A 24857-nucleotide genomic window follows, 5' to 3' on the forward strand; every position below is an offset into this window, starting at 1 on the left:
TGCTGCTCTTTTTTTGCACACTTGTATATTAGTTATATAGTATTTATTATTTAATGTGTATATCTAGTATGTTATCCTGTTTATATTTTATACGATAGTTGATATATTTATAGTATATTCTATATTCTATCTTATAGGCAAGGCCGTAGCCAGGATTTTTCAAATACCGAGGTCAATCCCAACTCAACCCTCAAAACAAAAGTCCTCCTGGCCTGAACTGCCCCCCTGACCCACCCCAAGGTCAAAAAGAAAGAAATAAGCACGAATAAAACAGATCAGTGTGGCTAATTACACTTTTATTTTCAGTAATAACTAACATGTTGAACTTCAACGTTCATTTTGTCGTTGATTGAAAAGGAAGAGGTGGAACATCAAGTGATGCTGAACATCTGGTTGTATAAACAGTCATGTAATTCTGACGTTAAGTGGATGAACATGAGGTTTTATATTAAACTGTGTGAGAGAGAAGGTTTTAACTTGATTATCATTAATTAACTGGAATGAAAATTCATGTCTTGAAATTCCTTAACATCTGTATATGGCTGGCCTGGCCTATACTACTGTGTGTGTTTTGTGTGTGTGTGTGTGTAGAGAGAGAGATTTATATTTGAGAAAGTAAAAGTATAGAATACAGTTATTTAAGATTCTGTGTGGTGTTTTTAATCATAATTTAAAAAATAATAATAATTAGGTTAGTTAAAAAATATGGGAGCCAATCCCAGCTGGGCGAAGGCAGGGTACACCCTGGACAGGACGCCAGTCTATCGCAGGGCCAACATGTAGAGACAAACAACCATTCACACTCACATTCACACCTACGGGCAATTTAGAGTCATCAATGAACTTATCCCCATCCTGCATGTCTTTGGACTGTGGGAGGAAGCCGGAGAACCCGGAGAGAACCCACGCTTACACGGGGAGAACATGCAAACTCCACACAGAAGGAACCCGGGCCGACCCGGGAATCGAACCCAGGACCCTCTCGCTGTGAGGCGAGAGTGCTACCCACTACACCACCGTGCAGCCCCACAGAAGAATCTTTTATTTTAAATCACATCAAACAGTCGCACCAATCAATTGTAAAGTGTCTGCATGGAGCGGACCTGCTGACAGAATGTGCAGCTGACAGTGACGATTTCCTCATCGCTAAAACTGTGCCACCATCTGATCTGATCCTCCCTCGTTCGTGAGGACGGGTCTCCTGGACAGTCTTTGTGCTTTTCCTATCTTCATTTCTAACCGGCTCCTTTTTGGTTTTTTTATCGGTGCCTGATCTGGTGCGTGCGCGCCGCTCGCCCCCGGTCGGCATAAAAAAATGAATGTTAATAACAATATCTCTGGAAATCCCCCACTCCCCCTTGCTTTCGAAAATGGCTCAACAAAATGACTGTGATTATCCAGATGGAAAGGATACGCTTCCACAACTCTAAAACACAAAACCGCTTTCTGAGCATTTGGGGTCCGTTCATTGACTATCTTAAAGACGTGTAATCCTTTTCTGCAGAGATGTGCTCTTGACTGTACTGCAACTTGTATCTCTGTAACACCTGGCCATGTAGATAACGGCAATATTATATTCATCTAAGACACATTTTTAATTTTGTCTGGCAGCTCTGTTGTTTTGTGTTATTTTGTTGTTGTTGTCTTTTTTTTCTCTCTTCTGTCGCTGTGTTTTGTCTACATAAAAACAGAAAAATTTGAAAATAAAATATTAAAAAAAAAACAACAATATCTCGTGAGAAAAAAATAGACTTGTCGCGAAGACAATGAAATGGAAACATTGTAATAATACCTGCGACCACGCTCTATAACAGCTGTAAAAGCTGTACCTAAGGAAAAAAAAGTCAACTTTTAAAAATTGGAAAGTGAAATCAGTGAAAAACCAAATGCCGAGGACATGACCTCGGTGTCCTCAATGGTAGCTACGGCCTTGCTTATAGGCATTCCATCCTTCCATCCATATATATCAACTGAAAGTACAAAACTGCACACAAGCAGCACCTGTACAGCGTCAACATGCTGTCACTGTAAACCTTTTAACAGAAAAGTCACATCCTGCTGCTTCTGTGGATTCTGTCCCCCATCACGTATACTGGAATCATGTCAGGACCAGGACTCAGGAGAAACCATTACGGTGAATACTAAATCTGTCAATGTGTACATGGGGGTTTACACTTGAAAAATGTCAACCTAGCTTTTGAAGTTTCTTTGGAAGAGGGGTGAGCTGATAGTTTTACAATTCCTGACAGAATCTCCCTGACTTTAGAGGGATTTTTTTAATTGAGTGATTTTCTTCTATTAGTGTGATGGGACTTTCTTTCATATGTCTGCATCCGCCTCTCATATCCCTCCATGAACTACTGTCTACAGTAGGCCAGACTAATCCAGATCACTTTCCCAAAACTGCTGCTCCTAAAAGGGATTACAGTAGTTAATCTATCGCTTTAGCTGACTCTCATAGACGGGCCTCAGAGCCAAGTCTGTCTGCTTTACTGACTTCACTTTCATGGGCCCGACGCGGAGCAGTGAGCCGCCTCTGCAGCAGCTGATCTCAGCGCCTCCTCACCAGATGCCATGGCGCTCCCCGAACACCTCAAGAGGACCCGCGCACTGATCAGGATGCAGACAAGGCTCGATGAAGACCCCACAGCTCGCTATGAGGCTTTAGGGTGTGTTTTGACAACGATGACCCCTGACCTCCCTCAAGTGCTGCTGAAAGGAAGAGTGACTTCTTTGAAAAGGCTATACAAACCCAGTGATTTACTCATTATCCTGCTCTGTGAGAACAAAAGGCTTTAAGTTGCTTCACATTCTTTTTCAGCGTTTATCACAGCGCTGGATGTAAACTGATGTGCCGCTGTGTATAAATGACAGGATATCATCCCCACAGATGGGAAATGTATGCTAATGGCTGTAACAGTGTCTGTGCTGTGATACGTAGGCTCCTTTTAAAAAAAGAAGATATTAGCAGTTAATGGTCCCCTGCTGTTTATGTGCAATTTTCCTTGAATGAAAGCCATTGTGTGCTTGAGGACAAAGCAACATTCTGCTCATAGCCTATCTCTCCTGAGTTCAATTTATGAGGAAATGAATGTTTGGTCCTTTTTGATTGCTTCCTCCAGTGGGGGCTGTTGTCGCTGGCTAGCTGCTGCAGAAGAAGAGTCATTCTCCACCTCTAGATAATGTTATATCTTGACCACCATAACTGGCAGACACCTCGCTATGTTATATCGGTGGCAGAACAATAACTAGATCAGCAGGCGTATCAAACGGATTACAGTGAAGGTGATTGGTCCGCTTGGTGACAGCTTGCCGTGGAGAGGCACACATGGCAGCATCGATCAACAGACTACTTGAGATGCAGGGTGTGGGGACGTCACATAGGGAGGCAGTAAAGGTGACACTGTTTGTTTTTCTTCGGGACCACATGGTCAAAGACTGGCCCAATGACCTTCAGCTGCAGCAAGTTATCTGATGGGCTGCTGTGTGTGTGTATGTGTGTGTGTGTGTGTGTGTGTTTCGGACAGGGTCACATTCAATATGAGGATGCCTCTGGTTTCTCCCAGGGAGAATGGCACCCTTTGTCCCAGAGACCCCAGGGACATGGGGCATTTGAGGGGAGATGTAGGAGGTAGTGAGGTTGTAAGGGTGCTGTCTTAGAAGCCTGCCAGATATGAAGGATCCACCCTTTGATCCCCAGTCCCTCCTGATGCTTAACTGAAGCAGCAATAGAGGCCTGAGCAGGGGAATGAACCAGTTTCATTCAAGCTTTTGTCTCTGCATGCACGTCTCTGTGAAGGACTGCTGCCGTACTAAGCCTGTCCATCACAATAAGCCTTTTGATTCCTTAATGTGGGGGCCAGGGGAGGGGGGCATGAAGAAAGGCGAGGGTTGTCTCGTAGATTTTAACGTGTTTGTGTTACTCCTTATGATAGTTTTCATAGTGAGCTTTGTGTGATACAACAGCCTCCTCCCCGGCTGTGTGTGTGTGTGTGTGTGTGTGTGTGTGTGCGCGTGTAGGTGAACTCTGGCCATAAACAGCCTCCTCCCCGGCTGTGTGTGTGTGTGTGTGTGTGTGTGTGTGTGTGTGTGTAGGTGAACTCTGGCCATAAACAGCCTCTATAACATCAAGGACAAGTCAATTAGAAAAGGATTAAGGGCTTGAGATCCGTGAGCGCCCTCAGACTCTCCGATGGGGAATGGGGCAGGACATTGAGAAGCTGGTCTGTGTGTCTGAGCTAGCAGACCAACAACTGAGCCAACAGAGTGAAATGAATATCAGTCTACACAGTGCAGTGATGCTGGGGCAGAGCCGACACTGAAGCTTAGCACTGTTTTTGATCAAATAGTTTAAATTGTGCAAGAAAACGAGTCAGTCATTACAAAGTAAGTAGTTTATTCTTTTGTTCAGTTGGAACACATTCTCCATATTACACTTTCAAGAATTATCACCTGACAATCTCATACGCTCTAGACATAAGTAAACTCGATTGGTCATGAACAACTTGATGCTTCATAAATGGGTTTGCATTCAGTACTATATATATATATATAAACTTTGCGGTACATAAATAACAATAACTGTGCATCTCATATCAATATACACATTCAGTACATAAATACATGTGTACAATGACAGCATAGAAATATATCTTGATGCCTTATGAAACTGTGGAAAATATACAGATTCCTTGCTCTATCATCACAATAAATCTTGCTGGAAAATTGCACACATCTCTCACTAGAATACATGACGAGTCCTCCTGAATAAATGAGTGAGAACTCAGTGGGGTGTAATTCACAGTCGATAACATTCAGTGCATCCAGACCCTGTATTACAAGCCATGAACACAGTCACATGTTCTTAAAGATAAGCTCACTGAACTGCAAGGGTCAAAAATTGGAAATGGAGTGCTTGAGGTGTGTGTGTGTGTGTGTATGAATTTGGCAAGCACGGTTTGTGTGTGTGCAGCTTCACCCAAACAGCCATGTACACGTAGCTCACTATGAACATCTGGAACGTCAAGACATGCAGGTTCATGCGGGCAGATGAGATGCATGAAAATAGCGTCGGCGGTTTGAAAAACTCCGTTTAAAGCGCAGCACGGTGCTCGAACGCGCTGCTGTCTCCTCGCGCTGCAGATGCTCCCTCCTCCCCGTGAAACCGCCCCCGCACTTTATTAGCGTTAGCGTTTGTCTTTGTCTCGGGTGTCAGTAGCCTCTGACTCTGGGAGGAGGAAGAGTGCAGCTCTGCTCCTGACACTGGATTCCCGCAGAGAAAGACAAGACCTGACACCCCTCACCCTCCCCGCTCTCTCAGACCAACTGCTGACCGAGTGGCTGCGCGGGTTCACCTGATGGCCGCTCTGTGCTCCAGGACTTTGAGAGGAAAAGCCAAACTGCTGACTCCTTTGACCACTGGCTTTGAAATGGAGCGTGTTTATTTGACTCAGTTCTGCTATTAATAGCTCCACGCCGTTCACATGCCCCATTGAGAACAGCGCGTCACGTGGCGGGTCATGGGGCTGACATTGGCACTCAGAGAGCAAAAGCATAGGCGACTCGCACTGACACGAAGCAGAGACTAAATTTACCTGACATTGGACAAGGAGGACGAGTGTGTGCTGGTGTTTATAGGATGACGCTGTGTGAAAAATTGGGGCATGACTAAGGGATCTGATGTTGAGTTTTGAATTCACTTTTCATTTTGCGTGCTTGACAAACTGGCTTTATGGCACATTCATAATGCTGAGATTAGAGCGACTACTTCACTACGCATGCATGAATGCTGCTCGAACCCTCACAGCACCTTTCGTAAGGCGCCCCTCGAACGCCTTTGTCATTTGTGTTGTAAGGGAGGAACACTGGGTGATGTCATGATGTCACATGCTCGGTCATCTTGGCAACCATGCGATGAAGATGCTACAAACCGGGGTTCAGCTGAGGAGTAATACAGAACTTATTGTGTTCATGGATGTCGCAGTGCAGCACGGGATGCCTCGCTCTAGTTGGGTTGGGACAGTCCTAAGGCCGTGGCGATGGCGGCCACGAGGAGGGTGGAGCTGAACAAGATCACTGCGCCTCCCGACCGGAACACCTGCCGACCGTTCAGGGCCTGGACCGGCCTGTAGGTCTCGACCATCTGCTGGCCATCGTGGAACTTGAGCTCAGAGAACGCCTTCAGCTGGAGGCAAAGCAGATAAACACACGTTAGGCTCCAGTTTCTGGAAAGTGTGTTATTTGAATGTTGTGCTTTTGTCCGAAAAATGTAAAAGTAGATTTTCTAATTCGGTAATTGAGTACAATATAAACTATTTCCATTTATACATTCTTAAAGGAATACTTCACCGGTGGAAACATGAATCTGTATTCAAAGTGGGTCATATATGTCGTCGAAATGTAAAATAAATTTAGAATTTGGTGCCTTCTTGACCGAGAAAAGGCAGACAGTGACGTTTACCGGGCAGGTGAGGTCCCACCACTGATCTGTACTAGGTCTGTAGCCTCAGTGGGTCCCGCCCCCTATAAGCAGGATGAAAACATGATGAACTAGTGTTGTAGTCTCACCCCCTCTAACCAAAACAGACTCCAATGATGCAAAATTACGACATTTGCGTCATCGGAGGCTCTTTTTCAGAATAGACATACAGATATCTCCTGTCTCTGGGGAAAATGAGGGAATGATGCATGACCATTCAAAAATACTACCGGTTTCTAACTAGCTTCATGCAAATGGGGGAAGTATTCCTTTAAGTTTCGTTCCTCTATGGAGGGAAAGCTATAATGCAGCTATAATTACAAGTTACTTTACAGATTAAGATTTTACACAAGAATACAAATGCTTATGAAATACCATGTGTTGTTAACCAGTGGTTTCCCAACATTCTGTTATATGACGGCTTACAAAAGAGCAGTGTCTAGCTGGGGCCCCTTGTCACATTTGAGATGTTGTAAGCAGGTCTACCAAATTCCATCACATCCCCTCCTTTACATTCTCCAGGAGGTGAACTAATCCAGTGTTTCAGAAAAAGCCTAACGGTTATAGAACAGATACATAGAAAAAAGATACAAGTTTGTGGAGCAGAGCTTTGTTTCTCCTTCTTCAATACCTCATGAATAATCTAGAATTACTATTTTTAGATGGTGTTATATTTAGTGCAGGATATAAATACTTATACGGTTCTGGGAAACATTATTGACAGCTGTAGTTTCAATAGAAACTGTACCTTTACACCAAAAGACAGAAAGGGTGTTTAAAAAACTTTTTTTTTTTTTTGCATTCCTTTACATGTTCTGGTCTTTATCCTCACCTGATCGAAGCTCAGAGGGATGGGATTCTCAAACAAAGTCCAAATCACAGCCTCGGTGCAATCTGGGGTGGTCAGAGAGCCCTTGTAGCGGAAATAGTTGGTCAGATTCTGCTCAGATGGGATGAGTTGAGCCAGGGAGATGGGAACCAGAGAAGTGTTGTAATCTGAAATCAGAAAAGCCACAGAGGAAATCTTAGCAACCCTGCTTAGCAACCCTTCAGCTGGTCGTGTTGAACTTCAGTGCTTACTTGCAGATTTGATGCTTTTCAGAGCGTTGATGACGGGGTCATACTTCCGGTTTGCACTGTTGGACATCTGAGAATGGAAATATACACGTTTCAGCTCTGAGGTGTGTTCTGTCATAGTTAGACTTCAACGATGCAGGATTCAAAATGTTTACCTCGTAGAAGAACCCGAGGACTGCGACTCCCTGTGAGTCTGACAGTGCTGTTTTCAGATCAGTGTAATGGTGCTTCATGTGAACAATGTGCAGCTGTAGAGACAATATCACTGACATTACCACATATTTCTTTATAGTGTCTGTAGAATCTTATTGTAAGTGAGACCCACAAAAGTCACGATTTTATCGGTTAACAGAATATTGGTTGAGTATATTTCATGCTCTAACAATAGACGCAGATACCGAAGATATCAGTTCAAGTTAATCAGTTCTTTATCAGAAACGTGTCTGAAGGAACTTTACTTCGATAAATCTTTCCAAATAAAAAACAAACAAAGTGTTAAATACTTCAGTGTTCCTTTAAAATTCTGAACACAAGCTATGTTTTATTTTGAGTCCGCCCTTCATCCACCATCCTGCTGCTGTAAATATCCATTAGCACATCAAAGCTGTGGTAGAAAATAGTTGTTTTAGTAATGTTTGCTAAAACTAAAGTGTCCGGGAAACTATTGAGCCTTTTAAAAACAACAACTATGTATTTATGGCCTGTCTTTTAATGATTTATGTCTTGAGTAGGGATGAATGGGCTTGAGGCCGGGAGCCACAGACAACGGTAGCGAGGTCGGGAAGTAAGAAAGACGGAACTAATGCACTGGTAGTATTGGTCTTTTAATGGGAAAAGTATAGAATATTACCAACCTCACCCTTTAAAGTGATATTATATTCATACATATTTGAAAATCTGCATTTTTATGATATAGTTTTATATTATTATATCTATTATTATATATTTAGTTTATTTCATAGTTGAAATAGTTGGTCTGTTTGAGTGATTGCAGGTTTCATGTGTGAGCCGACCTTAAACAGCTTCAGTTCATAACTTGACCAAAGACAGGACGTGTGTTTTGTACCTCCATGGGGTACTGCTCCCCATCGATGGTGTGTTCGGAGCCGGGCCCTCCGTTGTTGCCCCAGTGCAGGTGGAACTGTACGGCCTTGTAGGTGGTCGGCAGGCCTCCACCGGAGACGGTGCTCAGGTGAGGAACTCCAACCTGGACTGGACACACAAACACGCCGAGCACAGAGACGTCACGAGACAGCTCCACAGCACCGATTGGTTGTCTGAGAGAAAAAAGAAAATGTGCTCACCCGCGTGGCCGTTGTTCTTGATTGTGCCTCTGAACATCTGCTGGTAGTTGTTGAACTGGAAAGGAGTCAGACGCTCGTCTTTCAAAGTCTTTCTGGTGACGATGTTGATGGGCGACTGGTTTTTTCCTTTACAGTCGTCATGGGCGCGGTCCCAATCACCTGGCGCTAAAAGAAGAAAAAGATAGAGATGATCACTTGATTTTAGCCGGATGTCCTTTACATTGGGTCGGTGCATCTGGTAATGTTTTTATTCCTAGACACCTTGTGTGCCAATAGGGGACTGTAGATGGAAAACAGCAGGGATTCCTCATCTACATGTTACCTTTATTAATATTTAATATTTATATTTAATATTTATCTATCTCTCCATCCATCCATCCATCTATCTATATACTGCCAGTGTGAATCCTGAGATCTCTGATAGGTCTCCAGTAGTCTCCCAGGTCGAGGCTGAAAACCAGAGGAGCCTCTCAGGACAGTGAGCTCTTTATCTTCATTTCGCTGCATTTGTTCATTTGATTATATTTGTTAAATTGCTCTTTATTTTGATTGTTTGTTTTTTATTCTTACATCTCATCTGTTGGTTTTGCCTCCTATGTGAAGCACTTTTTAACTTGCTTTACCATATAAATAAAAAACATTTTTATAATCAAACAATGTTACACAATTTGTATTAAACTAAGCTTACCATTGCACTCGTGTTGACAGCTGAACTGGGACTGATAACACCAACCTGCAACACAGGAAATAAACACAGTCAATGCAAAAAATCTCCGATGTCAGCAGCACATAACGTAAAGATCCCAACACAGCCAGCATTGTTAAGCTGTGGGTGATACAGCCTATTGTGAGGGCAGAATGAGATGTTTCCTTTTAACATCTACACTGACAGATATCCAGCTAGATTGTGTGTTTATTTACAAATGTGTCCTTTTTCTTCCTTACTGCAAACACTTAATTGTTTTCCAATGTATGGGATTGGCTCCTGGATGTTATTCCCAGCCAAACAAAACCCCCTAATACACAGGAACTGGTCTTCCTATTCACAAAAAGTTGGTGTTTGTGTTTATTCTGATAGCACGGAAAGATAAAGCACAGAGCCAATCTTTTGCATCTGCGAGGTCCCAGTTTCACATTTGTTTGTCTGGGGGTTTATTAATTTTTCACAATTGGTTTGCATGTTTCCGCCCCATACTCGGAGACAAATATCTGCAGCAATCTCACAAATCAAATATTTATGATAAACACACATGCCATTGAAAAAAAGTGGGGAGGTTCTCCCGCTCCGTTATTTGACTGGTGCGAGGACTTCTCCAGGCGTTTGTGAAGGAAGTCAGTGTTTGGTTTCTTTGCCATGTTGGTAAGCTGCTTCCTCCTGCAGCGGCGTGATAATAGGTAGTGAAAATAAACGTAGCAGGAGGGCATGCGGGTTCCAGCATGTGTTCCCCGGTGCCATCATGCACTCTACTGCTCACAGTAAATAAAGAGACGCACATTTCTTTGATTAATTGTTAGATTTGTATTCTTGTTGCAGGATTTGTAAATGTGTGCAGTGGGAACGCTGCAGAGGGAAAGAAATCTCACGACTCAGATATTTCTAATTACTCTGTGACGACGCCTGTGTGGTGAGGGAATTAAAAGATTAGAATTATTTTCAAACCTTCGCTCTCTTTCGCCTGCTATATGGTCTGCCAGCTTGGTCGGTAGCTGTGAAACTGTGTCTCAGTCCTCAGAGACCTGCACTGAGACCTGGCCATATGTTTGCTTTGTTTGTAAGCAGTGGTGGAAAGTACATGTACTCAAGTACTACATTCACTTTTTACTGCTAGTTATCAACATTTTTCATATATAACACAAGAGCTCGAATAGACTGTACTATATATTCAGCTGGTAGTATTTCAAAGTAGTGAACAGTATACAGAAATATGCCTAATGGTATAACACTAACAAACCTCTGTAATGAGTACGTTTGATACTTTTAGCCTGCATTTACCTCACTTTTGAAGTACTACTTTTACTGCATATTTTCAGTGCAGTATTTGTAACACTGAGTACTCTAGATATTTCTCTAATATTTTCTACTGAACCGTAGATAATGATGTGTTACCGGAGAACATTCTGGGAGATCCTGTTTAGTTCATGAACATCTGTGGATCGATCGTACTGAACAGCACAAAACCAGCTCATTAATTATTCATGACATTAATTAGCTTACTGTTTTTGTGTTGAGATTACTGGAGGGATTAATCCATCACTCTGTGAGTAGAAATATCTATTTTTAGGGCTCGTGGTGACGTGTTTTTTCCCCTTTTTTTTTTTAAGCCTCTCAGCCAATCAGATTTCTGTCCGCACAGTTCTCGACCAATTGCCGCTTGGCTTTGATGTCTTGTGCGTCGCAGAGCAAATGAACAATATGAATGGGTTTCAGAGCAAACTGAGGAAACTGACAAGGAGAAAACAAAAGGCGAGGAAAGGAAAACAAATACAGGCCACGTCTGCACGTCGACCACGTTGAAACCCAAATGTGAATGCGGGCCACGTAGACGGATCTTTTCATGCCATTGTGTTGTCCGAGCCAGACATAAACTGTGCGCTGTAGACGCTGCATCCCACGCAAAAAAAAAACACGGTTCAAAAGGAAACGAGAGACTGGGACTACGCCGCGCTCTGCCAATACTTGTAGCCCGCCATGTGCCAAACCCGCTCCAAGACGGGGAGGGCAGATTCAGCCCCCCCAACGAGACGAGGACTGGTTTCATTCCTCTCTTTGCTTTCACTACAAACTGGAAAAGAGAAGGTTTGACCTGATCGCGTTTCACTGCAAACATTCAGCACGCTTGTTATTTGCATCCACCTTGGACGAAACTCAGAGCTGCAGGTGTAATGAAATATACCGGCAGCTCTTCAGAGCGCGCGCTGCGCCTCCCGGAGCTGCGTCTCTCGGGGTGCGCGTGTCGGGATGCGCGTGGCGAGGCGCAGGATGCTGCTCCTCAACGCTGCATGAATGAGCGCGCGGAGCCGCAAATTCCACAGTGACGGAGCAAATACCACACTAATGTGTGTTCAATAGTGTCCTCGTCTATACGGGCTGGTGCTTTTGTTTTTCTATCTGTTTATCCCAAAAAGGACTAAAACCATATAAAGTGCATTTTATCACAAGCAAAATAACTCAATGATCAGATCAATTATTGGCATATTTTGATATTCTTTAACACACTAAACGCGTTATAGCACCGTCCCTCATGCAGGAATGGCAAACAGACCAACCATTGCTTTGTTCTTTAGATGACTGATTTGTCTCTTTTAAAGGCTTAATTGGACGTCGCAGCTTTCTATCCCGGAATTGTTTATACATCCTAATTTGGTCACACTTCAAATTATGTATTTGGAATTGCTAAAATAAAAAACACACACACACATGCATCCGGAGCTCCATTGAGACATTTTCTTCCCAATGTGCGCATTTGTTATAGCCGATGAATAATAATGGATCGCAGCGTCCCTTCAGTGACCGGTCACTTTTGCTGCTCAGTCTTCCAGTCTCGGTGCCGAACCTCGGGGCTTTTTGTCTCTGAAAAGAACGCTTCGGAATCAACCGCTGTGACTTTGGACGCACTGGCGGCGCGCAGCTCGACGCAGCTCTCTGCTGCATCGAGGACGCGCGTCTCATTGGCTCAGCGTGGATCCGAGCAGGTGCACGAGGGAGAGAGAGATGGGATAGAGATAGGCGTCCGGACCACTGTGGGAATCTCAGATCTGCCAGTCTGCGTCTCGGGACGTCCGTCTCCTATCACGCTCTTGAACAGGAGACTCGGTGAGAATACAAGTGGCGGATCAGCGTGTCGGAGACGCGCACGGAGGAACGCGCGCTGCTGCCGGACAGCAGGTGTATCTGCGGAGCGCCGCACGCAGGCGCTTTTGTTGCGGGGCGAGCCTCTGTTTCATCCGCGGAGCGGTGGGTCTTTTTTCTCTCTCCAGAACATCTTTCTGAATCTATTTTGGATTTCTGTCTTTCAAATTCCGCGACATACCAACTTTCCAATTTAATGATGTGACTTGATTAAAGAAAAAAAAAACTATTACTGCTACTACTATAATTGGGGTTAGCAGGAATGAAATATCTTACATTCATTCAGATCTTCATAATGACTTGCATAGATGATACAGATCAGAAATATAAGACATGCTCATTAAAAAAAATTAAAAAATAAACATTTACTTTCCTGGTAAATTTGGAGAATAAAGATGTCATTTTTCAGATAATTAACTAATAAATAAAAATAAATAAATAACGTGAAGGATCTGTACAGAAATGCACTATTAAAAACCTCCTTTGTTCAACATAAATACATATTTTCCATCTATGAATGAAAGCAGACTCACCTTTTGGCTCTGCTTCTGTGCAGGTTGTCCAAAACGAGGCCAGGAGAACGGGCAGGATCAGCTGCTGCATTTTGGAGATAACTGGAGCGAGGGAAGGCAACACAAGCACTTGTTTTTTCCAATGTGATCGCATTCTTGCAGGGGGTCTTATACTTATCTATCAGCATACCCCGACAGGAAGAGAGACTTGCCCCTCCCCCTTCGGGCATCGCCTCTAATAAAGCTCTGCGCTGATAAGAGCTCCGATAAGGGGGCCCATCAATGGGCTCCCGGTGTGCGGGGGCCACATCCAGTGTAATTTGAATACACAGGGGTGGTTTGAGAGGTGGGGATCAATTATCCAAAGGTAACCTGAGGTGGCCCTCAGAGAACCTGTGAAGAAAAAGATGATTATTATTATTAGTTCCTTTAAGAAAAATAATTGCTTGATGTATAAGCTTTTACATATCTTTATTGAAGCTAAATGGTGTTTAAAGTAGAACTCCTTAACAATTAAAATACTTACATTCAAAATGTTACGTAGTAGAAGTATTAGCAACAAAATGTACAAAGTTACCTGTAAATAATTAATAATTAATCTATCATAACACATACTTTTATAAATGGATCATATATTTTATTCTGAAAAGTAACTGCTTCAGATACATATATATGTATGGTATATATGTATGAAGTAGCATGAAATAGAAATACTCAAATACAAGTTTCTCACATTATAAATGCACAGCAGAGTACATACTCGAGTATATCTACTTAGTTACTTTTTCCCAAAATATATTTTGTATCTCGTAGGAAAATGTGGGATCTAACATGAAGTTCTGTGGTTCGTGTTGATGTATTGAACCACTGGCTGGTCAGTGGTGTTTAATGCGTCATAACACACACACACACACACACACACACACACACACACACACACACACACACACACACACACACACTTTCACCTGAGAGTCGCACGTCTAAAAGAGGAGATCAGGTAAGATCTTTAAAAGGGTTTCATTTCCAGCCCAGTTCACTCCAAAACCTGTCCAGTCAGTGCAACGCTTTGCAAAAAAGAAATCGCAACATCTCCCATCAACTTTTCCACAGAGAAGTTCAAGCTGTCACCGTTATGGTCATTAACTGAGTGGAAACCTAGAATACCCTCAGCTTGAATTATTGATCACGCTGAGTGAGGGACACTGGCAGAAGTTCCTCCCAAAAAAACATGAATTAGCTTGCGTTGCTCTTCTTGAACACTTTTGCCAGCAGTGGGAAATGATGTGTCTTGTATTCATAAGACTGTGTGTGTGTGTGCGTGTGTGTGTGTTCAACCAAACATACGTAAAACATAACAATGTAAGTGTCCCTCCCATCCCCTTAACACATATTCACAGGAAAGGAAATGATTCATATGAGAGAAGAGCTTTACACCTTTTACCAGACAAAAAGATAGAAATGAATAAATCCATGAATGGAGGGCAGGTCTCCTCCTGGCAGTACAACAACCAAGTACTGCTCTGCTTTACTCCTGATAGGAAAGCTCCACCTGGTGGACAAATTGAAGAAATGCAATGTGCCAGTGCTGGAAGACGTTTTCAGATCTTTCAATTCACACAACGTAAGGAACATTTTAATGTTGTAGGTGGTTTAGATGAAGATAACAACTGTATACGCTGCTGGGTCATTTGATTTACAGAAAAGCAAAGCATCACATTTTATGTGCTTGTTAAAATTGTGTTAGACCTAGAATGACCATAGAAACCTATAAGCTCCTGCAGGAACCTCTAACCCCCTCGGTGGCTTCCTGCAAGCATCTTCTCCAGCTCAACAAACTGAATGGGATTAGATTGGATTGATGAGACCTTTTCAACATGTGTATGCCTGTTAACAGATCGAGCTGGTGGTGTATTGATCATTTTATTTTTTCCAGTTGAGTCAAACAGAGATGGAGGGGGACGCCCAGGATCTCAGAGGGGCTTTCCCGTGACCTCCGACCAGAGCCGGCTAACTGGTGAGCAGAGCCAGCATGCATGGAAGTGGTCGTCTGAAGTGAGACACTGTGTGTGCAGGTGTTGCTGTCTGTCGAGCCAATATGGTGCATTTTGTGGGTTTTGATATGTACTCTGTGTAGGACCTTGTATCGTATTAGTTGAAGTTTGGTGTCTATTTAATTTATATTCAAGTCTGATGTCCCTTTGTGTATCGGTGCTGAATCATCGTTGTCATGGTGAGAAAAGAGTTTGTAAATGTGTGATAACATATTTTGGTGGTTTAAATGGATATATTTTTAGCACTAAGGCATGAGTGAAGTTCTGATAGTTATAGGTATTACAGTGGTGGTAAGCTGTTTGTTTGTTTGTTTGAGAAGGTCAAAGGTCAGCACTGCCACTGAAAAGGTGTCCCAGGCTGGTTAAAAAAAAAAAGTAAGTGTACTATGTTGAAAAAAGTTATGAAATCAAAAGCGTTGTAGTTTGAAAAAAGTCATTAAAAGTCATAATATACTATATTGAAGAGAGTCATAGTATGGTTTGTCTAAAAAAGTCATAGTAAAGTATTACATTTAGTCATGTAAATGAAAATGTCATCAAATGTCAAAACAAAGTTTAATATGTGAAACAAAGTCATAGTATTGTATGTAAGAAAATCATATAGGTGATAATATAGTGTCATATATAATATGTTGAAAAAGTCAATCCAGTAGGGATCTGTGTTCCTTTTCTTTCTCTTTTAACAGCTGATGAGCCACCCCTGAACCTGATGTGGCTCCAGGTATAAAAGGAATGTGGACCAGGAATTCCAGGAATGTGGACCCTCACATGCATCACTGCATCACTCACTTTGTTTTGTTCATTTGGGGTTAATATGAGAAATAAATGTGTCTATTTATTGCTTTAAGCCTATGTTGAAAAAAGAAATAAAACGTCATTGTATATTATATCATACAAAGGCTGGCCTTACTACAGTATGTCGAAAAAGTCAAACAAAAATTCATAGTATAGTATGTCGAAAGTAAATAAAAGTCAAAGTATTAATGTTGAAAAAAGTGATAGTATACTTTGTCGAAAAAAGTGATAGTATACTAAAAGTCATAAAAACATTATAGTGTAGTATGTCAAAAAAGTATTTGCAAAAGTCATAGCATAGTATGTCGGAAAAGTCATAGTATAGTATGTCAAAAAATAAAAAAGTCACAGTATTGTATTTCAAAAAAGAAAAAAAGTTACAATATTGTTTGTCGTGAAATTTAAAAATAATAATCATTGTATAGTATTTTGAAAAAAGACCATTAAAAGGCTATGTAATAAAAAGTCATAGTATATTATAGTAGTATAATATACAATGACGTATTATACACCTTACAACAGTGCACAGTATGTTGAAAAAGTAAAAGAAAAAAGTATGGTATGTCAAAAAAAAGTAATGAAAAAAGTCATACTATGGAAAAAGTTAAAATAATCATCGTAAAGTATGTTGACAAAGGCAATGTATAGTATTTTGAAAGAAGTAATAATAATAATAATAAAACCTATAGTAGTTATAACTAAGTATAGTAGTATATATTATAGGCTAATATATTAAATTATACAAAAACCTTACTATAGTATGTTGAAAAAAGTCATATTATAGAATGTTGAAAAACGTTAAGATAAAGTCATAGTATTGTATGGCAAAAAAGGTAAAGAAAAAGTCAATTTTATAGTATGTCAAAAAAGGTAAAGAATAAGTAAATTTTATAGTATGTCAAAAAAAGTTAAAACAATCATTGTATAGTATGTTGAAACAGGCAATAATAAGGCAATACATGGTAAGTTGAAAAAAGTAATAAAACGTCATAGTATATTATACAAAAGCCTGACTACATTATGTCGAAAAAAGTCATAGTATAGTCTGTCGAAACAGTTAAAGTTATACTATTGGATGTCAAAAAGTCATAAAAAAGTAAAAGCATAGTATGTCGAAAAGTCATAAAATAAGTCATAGTGTTTTTTGCCAAAAAAAGGCATATCAAAGTCATATGTATGTTGAAAAAAGTTAAAATAATCATTGTATAGTATGTTAAAAAATGCAATAAGGCAGTGTATAGTATGTTGAAAAAGTATAAAAAAGGTCACAGCATATTGTCGAAAAAAGTTAAAAATAATCATTGTATAGTATGTTAAAAAATGCAATAAGGCAGTGTATAGTATGTTGAAAAAGTATAAAAAAGGTCAGCATATTGTCGAAAAAAGTTAAAAATAATCATTGTATAGTATGTTAAAAAATGCAATAAGGCAGTGTATAGTATGTTGAAAAAGTATAAAAAAGGTCACAGCATATTGTCAAAAAAAGTCAAAAAATAATCATTGTATAGTATGTTAAAAAATGCAATGAGGCAGTGTATAGTATGTTGAAAAAGTATAAAAAAGGTCACAGCATATTGTCAAAAAAAGTTAAAATAATCATTGTATAGTATGTTAAAAAATGCAATAAGGCAGTGTATAGTATGTTGAAAAAGTATAAAAAAGGTCAGCATATTGTCGAAATAAGTTAAAAATAATCATTGTATAGTATGTTAAAAAATGCAATAAGGCAGTGTATAGTATGTTGAAAAAGTATAAAAAAGGTCACAGCATATTGTCGAAAAAAGTTAAAAATAATCATTGTATAGTATGTTGAAAAAGGCAGTGTATAGTATGGTGAAAAAAGTAATAAAACGTCATATTATACAAAAGCCCTGCTACAGTATGTCGATAAAAGGCAGACTAGTATGTCGAAAAGAAAAAAGTTTAAAAAGCAAAAAAAGTGAAAGTATGTCAAAAAAGTCAAATTAAAATCACAGAATAGTATGTCTATAAAAAAATCTTAGAAATTCATAGTATAGTATGTCAAAAGTATTAGTGTTGTAACAACTCACAGTATAGTTGAAAAACGTAATAGAAAAAAATCATAATATAGTATGTCGGAAAGTCTTGAAAAAAGTAATACAACTAAATTAATTTTATGGGTTAGTATAGTTTTTTTTTTTAATCATCATATAGTATGTTAAAAAGTTACAATATGGCATGTTAAAACGAAATCCATAAAAATCAATTTGTGGGGAGAAAGTAAATATTGTATGTTGAAAAAAGTGACAGTAATGTATGTCGTGAATATTTTATGAAATCAAAAATGTTTTTTGGAAAACTCATAGCTGTCAGGTAGTGCAGCAAAAAGTATTTGGAGAGTTGGTTATATTTTTAATACAGAAATGATGGTCTACGTGCGAGCAAAGCTCTGAACTTTAGCTTTATTTGAATATTCAAATTAAGAGATTTTTAGTACACTTCTTTCACCTCTGTCACTCTGGAAGTGTCCAGGCTTTCCCATCAGTTCATCTGGTTGATGATAATCAACCGCCTGGTAATCGGTAGCAGGTGAAGGAACAAACAACAAACACAGGAGACAATCTGTTTGAGCCTCTTAACGGTCTGCGATTGCTTCATTCAGATTTTCATCATCATTTTGGACAAAATAAAGAGTGCCAATCACTATGCCTGGAAGCTTTTAATACCTTTTCAAGAGCTCCGTGCAAATAAGCAAGACGGGGACACAGATGCATGATATAATCTTTTATTTTAACCCATGGGATTTATCTTTTACAGTGCATTTCTTTACAACAATTATTCATCAGGTGACAGGTTTTAGCCACCACTACGGATCAGATAACTATGTATGTTACATTTCAAGTTCCTCTTAAAGATTTCGACTTCAAGAACACCATGTGAAAAAATCCCAAATATTAGATAATGGGTAACCACACAGGTTAACTAATTCAGTGACATCCGATCATCCATTAAAGCAGTTAGCCTCGTTGTCAGGCTGAACCATCTGTTAATCTTTAGTCGTCTCAATTAAGCAGCTAACTATCTGTACCGTTAAAACATACAGAGAGTTGGCCAATTAGAAACCTGCTGCTATCCAGAAGAAAAACAAAAGGCTTTAAACATAGACAGAACAAAATATGGCACTATTGTCTCGAGGAACAACCAGGAGACGCAAACACATCTTTTAATAAGGGGACTGTGGCCAAACTCCCCTCAACAGAACAAGAAACTCCAAGCACTTTGTTCAGTCTTTACTGTTAGTTAACAATCTGAGGAGTCATCAGTCAGATGGACATCAAGCTTTCGTACTTGCATTAAGCCATTCATTCACACATCTCAGTGGAAAAACCTTCCCTCCGTCGTTAACCACAGTACCTTCCCATGTATTTCTCTCACATCGGAAGAAGACGCGACCATATCGGCCGCAGCCCGACGTTCTTGTGCTCTCCTTCCTCTTAACGCATCAAACACACGTCCCACAAAACAAACAACAGGCAGCATTGCATTGACCGATCAGCACATCCCTCAGAGCGTCTAATGCCACGGCATGGCTATACTGGAGAAAAGCATCGATAAAGACAGAACCACATTGACTGTGCATATACATAATTCTGAAAACACATTGCAGCAATGGACACATATACAACCCACCAAATGCACAGGAACATAAACTCGATCCAGTTATCCATTACATATTACATTCAGGCTCCAAGAAAAACTATGCAATGACAAAGTAAACAGCAGATTTCTCCCTTTTGCTCAAGTTTGGTCTCAAATTCCCTTAAAAACACAACAGCTAGTAGTGCACAAAATAAGAATACAAAATTAGACTTTTAAATACTGTAGCAGCAATTCTTTTCTTTTAAAGTTGAAAGCCTCCAGTAGTACAGGTAAAGGCTTTGGAGTCCCCGTCACGTGGAAGGGTGAGCGATTGTCCTCTGAAGTGCGAGAGTGTCTGTAAGGAGGGTGCAGGTGTTTGGTACTGAAGGTGGGCGACTCTACTGGGGTGGACAGGTTGGAGACGTGTCTCAGAGAGGGCACCGCTAGAGGACTGAGCCGCGTGGAGGAAACTGGACGCCTCAGTGTTCCGAGTTGAAAATATCTTTGAACAGAAGGGGTTTGTTCTACAGGGAAATCTCCCCCGCCGACACGCCTCCATCTCAGACTTTGCCTGTCCTCTTCTCCGCCTCTCAGACAGTCTCACAGAGCATCTCCGCTCCCACACCGAGCCTCCCAAACAGTATGAATTCCTCCTCATCCTCCCCCTGCAGCAGAAAACCACAGCAAGTCGGGGTCACAACGGGGCGCTCAGCTCATCAGTCCAAAACGAACGGGACAGAGCCGAGGCGGGCCATGCTACGCAGCACTTCTCTCAGCTGGAGGCTGTGGCGATGGCCTTCTTGAGCTGCTGGCTGCGGATCTCGCGGGTGCGGGACATCAGGAGCAGGTCGTGGCAGGTGTTGCAGACCAACACCGGGTCATACAGCTGCTGGTCTGGGATGGGCAGCTTCAGGTGACAACAGTCTTTACAGAACACATTGCCACAGTTCCTGAAGATGGAGACCACACAGGAAGTTAGGATACATTTTAACATAACAGTTCTGCGTTTTGCATTTTAATTGGCAGCCAAAATAAATGACTTAGAAATGAGTGGTGTTCGACTAGCAGCTACACATCAGTGATACAGTAGAGTAGTTTATCAGGCGACTGCGTCCAGTGCTCTATAAATTAAATGTTTTATTATTATTATAATGTGTCGATTATAAATGTATACTCTGCATGTTATTACTAAGGAGACATCTGGTAACCAGGGCTCATCATAGCCTTTTTCCCCCAACTTTCTTTTTAGCAAAAGTAGCATCTACGTGTCTATGTACGAGCTAAGATTCATTAGAATTGATGCTAGAATGCCTAAATAGCCCATATATATAAAATACAATACGCCATATTAACCAAATGCATTTATTTGTCATATTTATTGTTATTATAGAAAGTGGAAGATGAAAAATCACACTACATCTGTCTTTGGATGCAGACTTGTTGTGATGCCTGTTCATGTTGTGAGACTGAATCATGTTGTTGTTGTTGTTCAACCTTGATTGGCACAGCTGTTTCAGCGTGATGAGCTACCAGTGATATGATTGGCTGAGAGAGAATTTAATAATCGCCACACCCGCTGATCTTTACTGACCTTCACCCAACCCCTGCGTTTGGAGACACAAACAGTCCATGCGCCGACCATCGTGCACTCTGCATTTATTATTCATATTTCAACTGAGGGGGAAAAATATTCAACTTGGAGTGCACTGCTTGCTTTTGCACCCTTGTGGAACCGGGCCAGTCAGCAGTCTGGCTAACAAAATAAGTATAAAAAATATAAGGGTTTAGAGTATAAAACTGCACGGATAAATAACCTTTCATGTCTAGTATTTTTCAAGCAGCGTGTTAACTTCCATGACTTTATATTCAGGTACGGACATGACGGTGGTCTTCCTCACTAACTCACATCAATTCATCATTTTATTCTATTAGAGGTTTGTGTGTTATCGTCATAATTAGGGTATGGAATAAAGGTTATGGCCAAAATCAGTTTTGTAAGGACACAGTGACCTTGACCTTTGACCTCTAAATTCAATCAGTTCATCCTTGAGTCCAAGTGGACATTTGTGCCAAATTTTTAAGAAGATTCCTTCAAGGTGTTTCAGCTGCGAAGCTTAGTGTCAGTTAACTGATCAAATAAAAATAATCAGTTCATGTGATATTTTAAGATCCTTGTGTTGTGAAGGCTCACCTGCAGTGGTGACGTCTCTTGGCTATCCAGAACTCACAGTCACAGTTGAAACAATGGGAGGCCATGTGGTCCGGCACCCACCTGGTGACCTACACAGACACACATGGACACCTTTCTTAGAACAGGGTGGTAATTAGAGGCGCTCATGGCCACAGATGTGAGGAGGAAGAGGAGGAAGGATGGTGAGGAAGCGGAGAAGAAAGTTATTTCAGGTGGTGAAGCGATAACGGACACTGACCTCTGTGTCCTTGCGCTCCACTCGATCCCAGCTGCCCTCAGACAGACGGTCCTCGCTGTGGGTGGACAGAGAGTCCTCCTCGTTACTGTTGTCTGACTCCCGCAGACAGGTCTGGAAACAGAGAGGGAAGGGCAGGATCAGAAGACCGACAGGAGTGAGAGAAGAGAGGGTCTTCAAAAGCAAACATTTGCAAACTGCAGTCAAAGAGCTCTGTCTGGCATTACTGTCATAATTGAAAAAATCGACTCACAATGTCATCCTCGTAGTCGATGTCTGGCTCCGAGGGAGGGGTACTGTACTGTTTACTTTCCAGCCTCATCTGCAGCTGTCGTACCTGCTGCCTCAGCACCTCCACCTCCTGCTTGTAGCCCGCCTCGATCTGCCGCAGTCTCTGTTGCACGGCGTCCATGGGCACCGGCAGCCCGTCGTCGTCCAGGTAAGCTGGGGCTTGGGTTGGGGGAGGGGAGCTGGAAGCGGAGGGCGAGGAGTATGACACCGGCAGGAGCTGATGGCCAGTCAGGGAGTAGCTGCTGAGGGCAGCGGCAGCAGGCCCACACAGGCCAGTGTAGCCTGCACTCCTGGCAGCAGACAGCCACCCGGCCTGCAGAGGGCTGCTGGGATAACAAAGAGCCTCTCTGCGGCAGCACTGGGACCCGTTGGCCATGGCAAAGCCCTGGGAGCGGAGCAGCTTAGTGGCAAGCCGCCGGCTCTGGTAAGCGTTGTGCTGCAATGCCCGGCTGACGCCAGAGTGACTGGCACTGCTGCACACGGACTGGACCAGACCCTGGACGCTCTCCCAGTGGGAGCCGAGCAGGGACAGGTCTGTGAGCTGGCTCTGGGAGATGAGATGGCGAGCTGCTACCTGGGTACAGTCTACAGGAGCTACAGCAACCGTTAACACACGCTCTTTTCCTTTCACTGCGTCTGTCCTCATGTCCTCTTTCTCCCTCGGAGCTTGAACCTGGGGCTGTGATTCAGGCTTCTCCTCATCATTAACATGATTCTGGGGAACGTCCTGAACCACTGTGGGGGGCGGGAAGGGGGGAAGCTCTCCCTCACCTATGAGAGTCTCTGTGGAGTCCTCCATGGGAAGGAGTGGTGTAAGCTGCTTCAGAGCCAGCAGGTCTGCAGATTCTGGGAGGCCGTTTGCTTGGCCATCTGCGTGGCCGTTAAGCAGCAGGATGGGTGTTGTGGCTGCGGGCTCCGTGCTCTGGCAGGGGAGAGGTAAGCACGGCTCTGATTTATGAGTGGGTGACATGGTGCTCTCAGCAGTCCTACAGGGGCTCTCAGCCTCCAGCGGAGGGGGAGGGGGTGGGGGTGGAGGGTTAGTGATCTGAGGCAAAGCCTGTGGGAGAACAGGAGTGGGGAAGGGAGTGTAAGCGAGTGGGACGTCCTGACTGAGAGAGACCGGGGAAAGGGGCAGAGAGGGCAGGGGCTGTGTGGTGAGACAGGGCTCCCCCACTGTGTCTTCATAGCCCTCTGCCCCTGGGACACCCTCTGGGGTCTTGGCAGGACTCTCGTGAAGAGGTTCCCCCTCACTCCCGTCAAGTCCAGTGTCAGGTGTGACCTCATCAGGCACGTCAGCAGAAGTTTCTTCCGTGGCTGGTGAGGGCTCCGGGGCTGATCGACCCTCCTGGCAGTGTTTATTGAGATTTGGGTCACTAGAAGTACGTGTCAGGGGCATCCCGTTCTCAAAAGCTGACAGCAGGTTGTCCATGGAGCGGGTTTTCGGAAGTCTGGAAAACAGAAATACATAAAGGGTTTATTTTTGTGCTGCAGAAATGGCAATTTGCTGTTTGGGACTCTAGGGGGCAGTCTAGCTCTGTCAGATGAGGTAAATGCATCTCTGTTGAGGGACTGCTAAGACTAATTAGTAGAGACACTGAGTTAGCAACCAGATCTGCATCAAACAAACACACCTGTCCAGGGAGCGGGAGGTGAGTTCGTCCCCTGTGACACTCGGGGGGAGGTAGAGCTCCATAGAATCGTCCACAGCGGTGCAGGGGGAGGAGGTGGGCAGGTAGACGGCTGTCCACAGCTGCAATGCTCGTGTGTGGCAGACTGGCTGCAGGACCTGGAGACAAACGAGGGAAAAGGGCGATACCAGAAGATCAAAATACAGTAATGACGGTACATTACGACTCTCACTCTGTTTCTATGCTTTTCTAACCGATCATTCACAGAGAATCAGGGTGGCACAGGTTCGATCCCGAGGTGAATTTACATCTTTAAAGAATATGACAGTTATGGACGAAAGATCATACTATGACACTTAATCTATTCAGCATCTGAGAACTAAGACTAGAGATCTACTGATTTATGTTATTCTGTATTTAACTGGTGGCTGTAATACGCATGAATAATAGTCCAATAGTAACAGCATAATATCAGCGTCAGGACAGTGTAAAATGTGGTAGGTACCATATCATGACTGGGGATGTAGAGGAAGTTCTGAAAGTTCTTGTTTCCGTTGCGAAGCAGCGACCACACGGAGCAGGTGCGTTTGTAGATGTTCCTCATCTCCCTCTCGCGAGCGTTGTTACACAGGAAGGTGCCGTAAAGACACGAGTACGTGTGCTGCACCAGCTTGACCTGGACACGCGTGGAAGACAAGCGGAACAGGAAGTCAGGCCTTTCAAAATGGCAATCAATTACATTCTTTATGGTTCGATAGTGACTGATTGATGCGAAACAAGATTAGCTCGTTATAAAATGACAAAGTTGATTCTTAATTCAGATTGGCTGCAACTTTTCAGGC

The 24857-nt window shown here is 42.4% G+C and overlaps 2 protein-coding genes across 5 annotated transcripts in view; both read right to left on the reverse strand.

The window, feature by feature from the left end:
• Positions 1-4390: 4390 nt before the first annotated feature.
• Positions 4391-13390, reverse strand: ca4a (carbonic anhydrase IV a). The gene is made up of 8 exons (XM_084028324.1): positions 13243-13390; positions 9548-9592; positions 8860-9024; positions 8622-8767; positions 7711-7803; positions 7559-7625; positions 7311-7474; positions 4391-6184 (listed from the first exon to the last, which is right to left on the reverse strand). The coding sequence occupies exons 1-8, from the start codon at positions 13373-13375 to the stop codon at positions 6005-6007; spliced, it is 993 nt and encodes a 330-aa protein (XP_083884450.1). The 5' UTR covers positions 13376-13390; the 3' UTR covers positions 4391-6004.
• A 5412-nt stretch (positions 13391-18802) lies between these two features.
• Positions 18803-24857, reverse strand: part of mtmr4 (myotubularin related protein 4) — a 40260-nt gene continuing 34205 nt past the window's right edge. For all 4 annotated transcript variants that reach the window (XM_084029711.1, XM_084029712.1, XM_084029713.1 and 1 more), the window contains 6 exons: positions 24521-24691; positions 24019-24173; positions 22350-23835; positions 22100-22210; positions 21862-21950; positions 18803-20620 (listed from right to left, as the gene is read on the reverse strand). In XM_084029711.1, the coding sequence (XP_083885837.1) occupies positions 20443-20620; positions 21862-21950; positions 22100-22210; positions 22350-23835; positions 24019-24173; positions 24521-24691 (2190 nt within the window). In that variant the 3' untranslated portion in view covers positions 18803-20442. The remainder of the gene's footprint in view (positions 20621-21861; positions 21951-22099; positions 22211-22349; positions 23836-24018; positions 24174-24520; positions 24692-24857) is intronic.

Source organism: Eutrigla gurnardus (assembly GCF_963514095.1).
Source record: "Eutrigla gurnardus genome assembly, chromosome: 15".
Taxonomy (NCBI): Eukaryota; Metazoa; Chordata; class Actinopteri; order Perciformes; family Triglidae; genus Eutrigla; species Eutrigla gurnardus.

Excerpts from the sequence above, each read along its gene's own strand:
- ca4a (XM_084028324.1), bottom strand. The coding sequence starts at position 13,375 with ATGCGATCACATTGGAAAAAACAAGTGCTTGTGTTGCCTTCCCTCGCT. Across the intron at positions 7,475-7,558 it reads GAAAAGCATCAAATCTGCAA|ATTACAACACTTCTCTGGTT; the intron begins GTAAGCACTGAA and ends TTCTGATTTCAG. Across the intron at positions 6,185-7,310 it reads TCCCTCTGAGCTTCGATCAG|CTGAAGGCGTTCTCTGAGCT; the intron begins GTGAGGATAAAG and ends CTTTGCCTCCAG.